The 9345-nt window shown below is 36.2% G+C and overlaps 1 protein-coding gene across 4 annotated transcripts in view; it reads left to right on the forward strand.

Moving 5' to 3' along the window:
- Positions 1-9345, forward strand: part of LOC110466947 (monocarboxylate transporter 5-like) — a 25270-nt gene that overhangs the window by 10882 nt on the left and 5043 nt on the right. For 3 of the 4 annotated variants that reach the window (XM_021523767.1, XM_021523766.1, XM_021523768.1), the window contains exons 3-4: positions 4977-5077; positions 7537-9099. In XM_021523767.1, coding sequence (XP_021379442.1) covers positions 7575-9099 — 1525 coding nt within the window. In that variant the 5' untranslated portion in view covers positions 4977-5077; positions 7537-7574. Of the gene's footprint in view, positions 1-4976; positions 5078-7528; positions 9100-9345 lie in introns of all 4 variants that reach the window. The other variant, XM_021523769.1, reaches the window with a different exon arrangement.

Consider the following 9345-nt stretch of genomic DNA (forward strand, 5'->3'; position numbering starts at 1 on the left):
TTTGGCCCCGCCCCTCAGCCCCCTGGGGGGTCAGCCCAACCATTTGTACAATTTTGAATCTCCACAACCTAGGGATGCTTCCAGTCTAATATGGTTGATATCCATCACTTAGTTCCAGAGAAGAAGTCGCTTAAAGCAGTTTAGCCAAATTGCCCCCTTTTTGCCCCGCCCCTCAGCCCCCTGGGGGGTCAGCCCCACCATTTGTACAATTTTGCATCCCCACCACCTAGGGATGCTTCCGGTCAAATTTAGTTAAATTCCAATCAGTGGTTAAGAAGAAGAAGTCGTTTAAAGAAATTGTTGACGGACGGACGACGGACGACGGACGGACGGACGACGGACGCCACGGTATGACATAAGCTCACCTTGGTCCTTTGGACCAGGTGAGCTAATAAAACAATCCACTTTATACTGTCATTGATGCTATAATAATAAAACAATCCACTATATACTGTCATTGATGCTACAATAATAAAACAATCCACTATATACTGTCCTTGATGCTATACATAATAAAACAATCCACTATATACTGTTCTTGAAGCTAGAGTTATAAAACAATCCACTATATACTGTCATTGGTGCTATAATAATTAAAAAAATCCACTATATACTGACATTGATGCTATAATAATAAAACAATCCTCGATATACTGTTCTTGAAGCTAGAGTTATAAAACAATCCACTATATACTGTCATTGATGCTATAATAATAAAACAATCCGCTATATACTGGTATTGAAGATAGAGTNGGTAAAGTACAATGTATATGTAGTAGTGAACTGTCACAGTATAGGTAAAGTATAATGTGTATGTAGTGGTGAAGTGTCACAGTAAAGGTAAAGTATAATGTATCTGTAGTGATGAGGTGTGACAGTATAGGTAAAGTATAATGTGTCTGTAGTGGTGAGGTGTCACAGTATAGGTAAAGTATAATGTATATGTAGTGGTGAAGTGTCACAGTATAGGTAAAGTATAATGTATCCGTAGTGGGTAGGTGTCACAGTTTAGGTTAAGTATAATGTATATGTAGTGGGTAGGTGTCACAGTATAGGTAGAGTATAATGTGTTTGTAGTTGTGAAGTGTCACAGTAAAGGTAAAGTATATTGTATATGTAGTGGTGAGGTGTCACAGTATAGGTAAAGTATAATGTGTTTGTAGTTGTGNGCTATATACTGGTATTGAAGATAGAGTTATAAAACAATCGACTGAAAAGCATCCTTATCATGTCCTTGATGTTAAAGTTATAAAAACAATCAACTAGATGCTTATCTTGATGCTATAACTATAAATCAATCCACTGGATACACTCCTTATTTTTGCTTTGAAAAATGGTGATTCCGACAAAAACAACAAATCATCAGCGAAGAAAAGATTCCCAACATTCCGTTTTAATGTTTTGTTGATATAATATGAAATAGTATAAGTTTTAGTTAGTCTCTTTCGGAAATACATGAAAACAAATTGTTATAAAATTATGAAATTGTGTTAGTCCAAAATAACTTGACTTGACCAATTTTTCCATGAAGACATTAAGCCTTTTATTCCAAATAGAAATGGTTGCTTTTGCCTGTCAGTTTTATCTGGAGCTTCCTTCTATAGTTGATGTGTACATAATGTTTCTCTGGTTTAAAATGTGGAATGAAAAAATAATTTGTGTTTCTAGAATAGCAGTTAATACAGGTGTATTATGCTGACAGCGATTGCATTGCATTACATTAAAGATTTACTTATTAGTTTTATTGCTGATAAAATCTGGACCTACATATTTAACGTTCTGTAAGATTTATTACTGCTTTTATTTTTTCTAACGTTCTATTTAGATAATATCCTCCCTAGTAATATATCTAAATGGTTTTATCTCAGATCATCGTGTATCATTAAATATTGTTTAATTAACGGAATTCTGAAATTGTGTAACTCTATGTTAGCTCGAGCATCATAACTGTCTCTATTGGTAAATATTTATAGTTTTGATACTATCATGATAAGGAATATCGAGGTTTTTTCCAGATATATAGTCTTGTTCGTTTTCTATTTCATTTCTTTTTCACTTTATCAATTGCTTTGGAATTGAATCGTTGTTTTTTTTTAATTCTATAAGTTTTCGGTTCTTTAACAAAAGTCAACTCTTTATCAGTTCAAGATGATTTCTTTCTGGCGTTTTGGTGACGGAACCGTCATCGTTACTTGGTGTAGTATTTAACATCGGGCGGCTTAATCAGCAAATATCAAAACCTTTGTGCGACCGCATTCATTATTAACTGGTAGGATACATATTCTCACATGTTTTAAGTGTTCATATTCGAAGTAATGTTAATAATTTTACATGCTAATAGAGTAACTGATCGTATAATAATGTTAAGTCAGATAAATGTGTGGGTACAAAAAGGCCATTGACAAACACAGGTTCTGGTATAGTTCAACATATTCAAAAACACTACAACTCTGGCGTTTTACACCAGTTAAATGTCTAAACGATCATCTATAAATTCTCAGTTTAGATAACCAAACCTCGTGAAGACACCTACCTCTGATAATTGACAACTCTACACGTTCACAGTTTTATCCAGTGATTTTCTATTTCCTGTATCATGAGTAATGTTTTGAACTATTTTTGAGATGGAAATTAGTACCTTTTATAGTTGCAAAGATGATATCACCGGGAAGAACAATTTTACTATTGATGGTGAGGTTTGTTTTTCATTATAACGCTCAGGAAAGTCCTCTTCTTATTAAGAAGACTAGACACCCGGTACAAAGACATCACATACATAAACATATTTTCATTCTTCAACGAAACTTTTTATCAAGGCTAAGCCACATTCTATTTTTAGATAATAAACCTTGTTTGTATGGTATACATTTTGAAAGATTAGCATGCAATTGAAATAAAACCTTAAATGGCTGTGTCAGTATACTGCTCAAATTTGATTGGGAGAATGACGGACAACAGGAACTAGTTGTATGTTCCGTTCTAAATGTCTTCATGTTATAATTAGTAGTAGAAATAGTATTAAGTAATTCACAGAACCATTAATAAGGCATACATGTGTATGTTGTTCGATGTTATGTATATATATATGCAAATTACGCACACTTAAACCAGATAGTTACAAGTTCGGATGAGTTGTCTCCCCAACACACATTTCTCTACACTTCACAAGTTGCTTACGTGAAATTCGCACTCTCATATTCTCAAGAACAAATAGCTAATATTTTACGTGAAATACCGTTTACCTGTCATTCAACGACATATTAACAAACTATAAAATATTTGCATTAAATACCATTGTTATTATCGTTCAACGACCAAAAAGATCGAACCTGAAATAACATGCAATGTAATTATTCAATCTCGCAGCTGAGCACTCTTCTGAAACGATAAACCTTACACGCACGTAGGTTATAGCACATTTAAAATGTGTTAATAGATGCAGAATATTTGACGTCCAATGACAATTAACAAACAATGAAATAAACAATGAAATATTGAAACAATGAAATAAACAGTGAAATATTGAAACAATGAAATGAACCACCTAGGATTGACACCTACATTGTATATCTGTAGTTGGTAGATGTTGAAACCATCCAAATGTCGGAAACAGCACAAGACGTGTAGTCGGTAAAGAAAAGATAAAATTTGATGACAGGAAACTCCCAGCTTTGGTGGTTTTACTTCTCCGATAAAGAAATCTGAAAGATTATTATTAAGCTCACCCCTTTTTCCAATTCCAAAGGAAAAGAAGTGTTCAGCCTTATTTCCTTGGCGTCATCGTGAAGTGAAGTAAAATTATGGATTTTGCTATTGATAGGCCATGGGTGTAACTAACGATAATCAATCCTCTTCAAAGTTAAAAAAAACACTTGTTTTTAAAATTCATTGTGTATCAAATTTCATTTGTCAACTGGATGTCTCTCTGCATTGCCTTCAGATCACTGATTTTGTGTATTCATTTATTTTTTCGATTTCCCATGCGACATGTAACGGTATGGGTACTAGCCATGAAATAATGATCCTGTTATACATGTATGTTCCTCTACCCTTATCAGACATCGCCAGCGGATCATGCACTTGTATATTTTGTCTTACGTATAATGTCAGTGGAATTGCAATGCAATTTTACTCCATTACAACAGAAGGGAGTGTAGATGCTAATTAGAGAACAAGTACCATAAAGGAATACTGAAACGGACATGCTTATGTTTCCTCAAAACTGCTGGTTTGTTTGTGGAAATATCTAGTGAAAGTTATAAGAAACTTACATTTTAAATAATATGCAGGTTCTTATTGAAAATAGCAGATCAGGTTCATCGCTCCCAAATTCACAACTTTCTCGTCAGTAGCATCAATAATTGTCCACGTTTAGACCTATTTCTCATAACTTAAGCACATAACTTGGCGTATGTCTCTCTCGCCTTAAGCACAAGATGAAGTCTTGGATGTACCAGATGGCCAATCTACAGTCATAGGACAACTATTACATGGCTAATCTTGTGCATTAAGATTCTACTGTCAACTTTGGTAGGAGAGCCATACCACAGCTGTAACAATGGGTAACTAAAATACGTCATGTTAAATAGGCTTCCTATTGCAATGGGATACCCTGCAAGTACGGACTCGCTGTATTCTTTCCGGTTAAGATATCTTCGTTGACTTCAAATTAACACAAATCGTTCTATTTAATGGTTGTTTTCATCCTTGAAAGATATTTTAACACAAAACGAAAATGTGTTGAGCGTATCCCCGTCCTTTTACATTCACGTTCTCGTGTACTGTTGGTAGGTATTAGTACAAGGTATAATAATCCTATCACTACTGTCACTACTGACCATCCATCGATTATGACAGAAATACCAGTAATATGATTAATACGTGATATTGCACTTTCTTACCTATATAACACGGATGTTATGTGATAAAGCAGTTGTCCAAGGCTTTATGTTAAGTGTGTTATGTTTACTTTGCAGGTCACCACGATAACATGAGGACACTTAGATAAAGTCGTCGCCATTTCTTATCAAGTCACTGGGAGGAAACTATCTTACTGCTCCGTATTACGGTATATAAGGTGAGTATTCAGGGGCTATATTCGATGCAGTGTTGCTTAGTGAGAAATGCCTTTGGGGTAGTATTGTCCAATATAGTTAACTTCAGGGTATAACTGCACAGTGAGAGTTGGTAACGTATATAATTCTATATTAGGATAATGTGAAATATTCGTGTATAAGTGATATAACGACACGTCAAATTGTATCTATTTATAAAGCATAGCTCTAGAGAGTATCACTCCGGAGTCCTTCCGGTGAATAACTTCCGGTTTGGAATCCTATCGAAAAAAATAATTCATTTACTTTTGACAAAAATGATATGTACTTTATTGAAAAAAATTAGAAACTTTCTTTATTTGTATAGACTTGTGCTACTGATGATGATTTGTTATTTCAACAGGGTTACGCAACTACCTATGATATAACTAATACTTGCGTACTGTTCTATTGGTTTCCAACAAACTTTGCAAATCCTTTCCAAATTCTAAAAGATTCCTAGTACTGCAAATGTAAACAAAGTGAACTGTGTCTGACTTTTCTTAAAACGAGGCATGACGTAACAAGTGTTTGCACGGGCAAAGGAATAGCCAACTATATATTATTGGAGGATTTAGGTCACGTTATCTTATGGTTAGTAGAAAGGAAAGTACATTCGAATACATTTTAATCAGGTTGAATAGAATCAAGATATCTTTGGATAAACATACATGTTTATTTATATGTTTGTCTGTTTGGAGCCTCTATGATCACACTGGTTGTCTGTCCGAGGCTCCGCCTCATAGACATATTCTAGCCTTCAAAATGTTGTGGTTTTTTTACCAATAAAGAATTAATCAGAAACGTTATCATAAAAAACGAATATTCGAAAGACGTAATAAAAGGATAGCGGTAAAATTCATCACAATGCTAAAAATGCCCCACATTTCTAGAGTGCCCTATGTATACACAAGAATTCCACGGAAGTGGATCTGTCGCCTGCGCAGGAAGCTGGGAGATTACGAAGAAATAGATACACTTTTCAAACAGATTATCTATTTATAGTAACAGTGACCTTGACCTTTGACCTTCGGACCTGAAAAGCAATCCCAAGTAAGCACTTTTGGTGAGGAAACACTGCATGAGGTTTAAGTTTGATCGGCCCAAGGAAACTCAAGTTATCGCACGAAAACCTCTGTGCGGACGACACCGACGCCGACATAGCAATACCTATGTATCACCAGCTTTTCGCAGGCGATACAAAAACTACCCTACTACAGACGTTTAACAATTCAAGACCTAGAGTTACAAAAGCAAAAATAAATACCGGTATATCAGGTATACTGTATAATCTACATACTATAATAAGCTTGTACGTCGTATGAATAAAATGTGACATGGTATTCACAAGACGTCTGCGCTTAAATTGCTAAAATGAAGACATAAACAGGTACGTTTTAACATCAGTATAATTTTTTTTAACTTTGGAAGTGATTTAGACTTACTGGTAGCAGAAGTCTACCTCCTTTTTGATCACCAGTTACCTTAGAATACGATAGAAGATTTCCAAACTGAATATGCTATCACCGACCTGAGTAAATGATCATATGTATTTTGAAAAGCTCTACTAAGTGCCTTGTATATGTGCATTACACATTTTTGCTTCAGTTTGTCTGATACATGTAACAGGTGCAATGATACGTATACTGGTGTGACAGGTTAACAGCTGTGTTGCTATGGTCTGGATGTCTGCAGACAGCTTGTTAGTGTAACAGATACACCACAATGTAAGGCTAACTAGGCAATGCACTGAAGTTTTACATGCATCAGTAGTGATAAACTGGCGAATAAATCCAATGCTCCTGATCTGATAGCAACAGGAGCCTGCAATGGCATTTACCTGTTTAGCCATGTTCTATAACAATGTATCCCTGGGATCACTGGGACTGCCTCAGACTTATATGTATCGTAGCTGTCCTTTGGTTTGACAACCTTGTAGAACATTTGGACCCGGGAAATATTTACGAAATGCTTTATCTCGCTCCAGCTAACATAAACTTAACCCCTGGAAACTCTCGGGACGAATCCTTTACTGGGGGCTTGGGAGGTAGGGGCTGATGTTAAATGTCATCCTGGTAAATTGCTAGCCCCTTCCTGTCTACATTGACGGGGAGAATTTCTCTTTACCTCATCTGGTAAAGTGTCAGACTAGTAAATCAGAGGTCCCCAGTTCCGCACTAGTAGAAGCATTTACAAATAATAACCCTTGTTACATGTATTATACTATGAATGTCAGACAGATATAAAACCAAGATAAGGTAACTCCTGTCATACCGATCATCTCCATTATATGACGGATGCAAAACGAGAAAAAAAGGAAATATGGAAATATAATCAAATATTCAAAAGTTGGTATTTCAATTTTTCTCTTTTAATATCATACAATTTTGTTAATTTGTTTTAAAGTGTACAATCGAAATTTTTGAATGTTTTAATATTTCAGAATACAAGTAAGCCAAATGATGACTTCATCTTCCTATAATGGTTCAGTCTGATTCGGACACGTCGAGGTTTGAGGATGGGATACTAAATAATGATGAGAAAACAGGAGAGACATCGGACGATGATAGTATCATTGAGCCACCGGACGGTGGATGGGGATGGCTCGTTGTACTGGGCGCTTTCATTATCAATGTGATTACCGACGGTTGCTCCTACTCGTTTGGAGTACTCTTTACAAATCTAATCGAGTATTTCCACGAAAGCAGAAGTAAAACTGCGTGGATCGGATCAGTTTTCTGTGCAGTGCCTCTCCTGTGTGGTCCTATAGCAAGTTTTGTGACTAACAAAATTGGTTATAGAAAGGCAACAATACTTGGAGGGGTAATAACAAGTGCCGGTTTTGTTTTAAGTTATTTCGTTAATTCAATTGAATCTCTATGCATAACATATGGCGCCATTGCGGGTCTCGGTATATCTCTTCCATATCTTAATTCGATTGTCGTGGTGGCCGAATACTTTGAAAAGAAACGTGCACTTGTGACAGGACTATCGGAATGTGGTGCTGGTATAGGAACATTGCTATTTGCACCGATTCTGGAGCGTTTGATCTCCGAGTATGGGTGGAGGGGAGCCGTTCTCATAATGGGTGGAGTAGCTGGCAATATTGTGGTGTGTGGAGCACTCTTCAGACCTTTACGTGTAAAATCTAAGTTTGTAGACTCCGGTCAATGTACAACACCAAATAGTCGCGAACCTTTCATTGCTGAACAGCCACTCACGAGAAACTCCAATAGCACATCAATAGATCTAGAGTTAGAGACATTAAGGGCGACTGAGAATGAAATTCCCAAAAGTAGCGACTTGTCTTCAGATTCAGCCTCGAACAGTTCATATGAAAGGGAGTCGTCTTATGACTTTTGCAGGACAAGTCAACTTTCAATAAACTTTGTAAACGTTCCCGATCACCCGTCTTTAATAGGAGGAAGCATTGCATCCCTACCACAAATAATACGCGCATCCAAAAGTTGTCCTGAGGTCAGCAAAAACATAAAAATGAAGTACCAAAGCGAGTCACAGTTTACCTGTCCTAAATCTGTCATCGATTTAAGTGTTTTAGGAAACCCAGTTTTTCTGGTATTTACGCTTTCCAATTTCATTTTGTATTTCTGGTATGACGTTCCTTACGTGTTTACGGTGGATAGGGCCAAAGAAATGGGTATTAATGAGAGAGATGCTTCGTTAATGGTGGCGATCATTGGTATCCTACACACCATAGGCAATATACTGTACGGGTACCTCGGCGACAAGGAATGGATGAACAGAGCGTATTTATACTGTGTTTCAATGATTCTTTGTGGTGCTTCTTTGTCATTAGTTCCTGTATTTACAACCTTTATTCCATCAACTATCCTTGCTGGCATATTTGGGTTGCTGTCCGCTGCTGCAGAAGCCCTCTGCTCGGTTATTATCGTCGATATACTTGGAATAGACAAACTGACAGATGCGTTTGGCATAATGATGTTTCTTCAGGGAACAGCAAATCTTATGGGACCACCGTTTGCAGGTAAAATATATGAGGTGCTTTGCAGATTGATGTAGACGGCCTGTACATTGCTATAAACAACTAACCTGATACGTAGAAAGAAACATGATGTCTAAATTTCTAAGAAAAATACTAGTAGTTGAATGCTGTAAAAAAAGAAATGTACTAAACGTTAATATTACTACATGTAATTTAGCGTTACTTTTACTCTAAGTGAATTCGTTATAGTTAAGTATAACTATTACTAATAATTAGGTTGTTATAGTT

This window comes from Mizuhopecten yessoensis, unplaced genomic scaffold, assembly GCF_002113885.1.
Source record: "Mizuhopecten yessoensis strain PY_sf001 unplaced genomic scaffold, ASM211388v2 scaffold11149, whole genome shotgun sequence".
Lineage (NCBI taxonomy): Eukaryota > Metazoa > Mollusca > Bivalvia > Pectinida > Pectinidae > Mizuhopecten > Mizuhopecten yessoensis.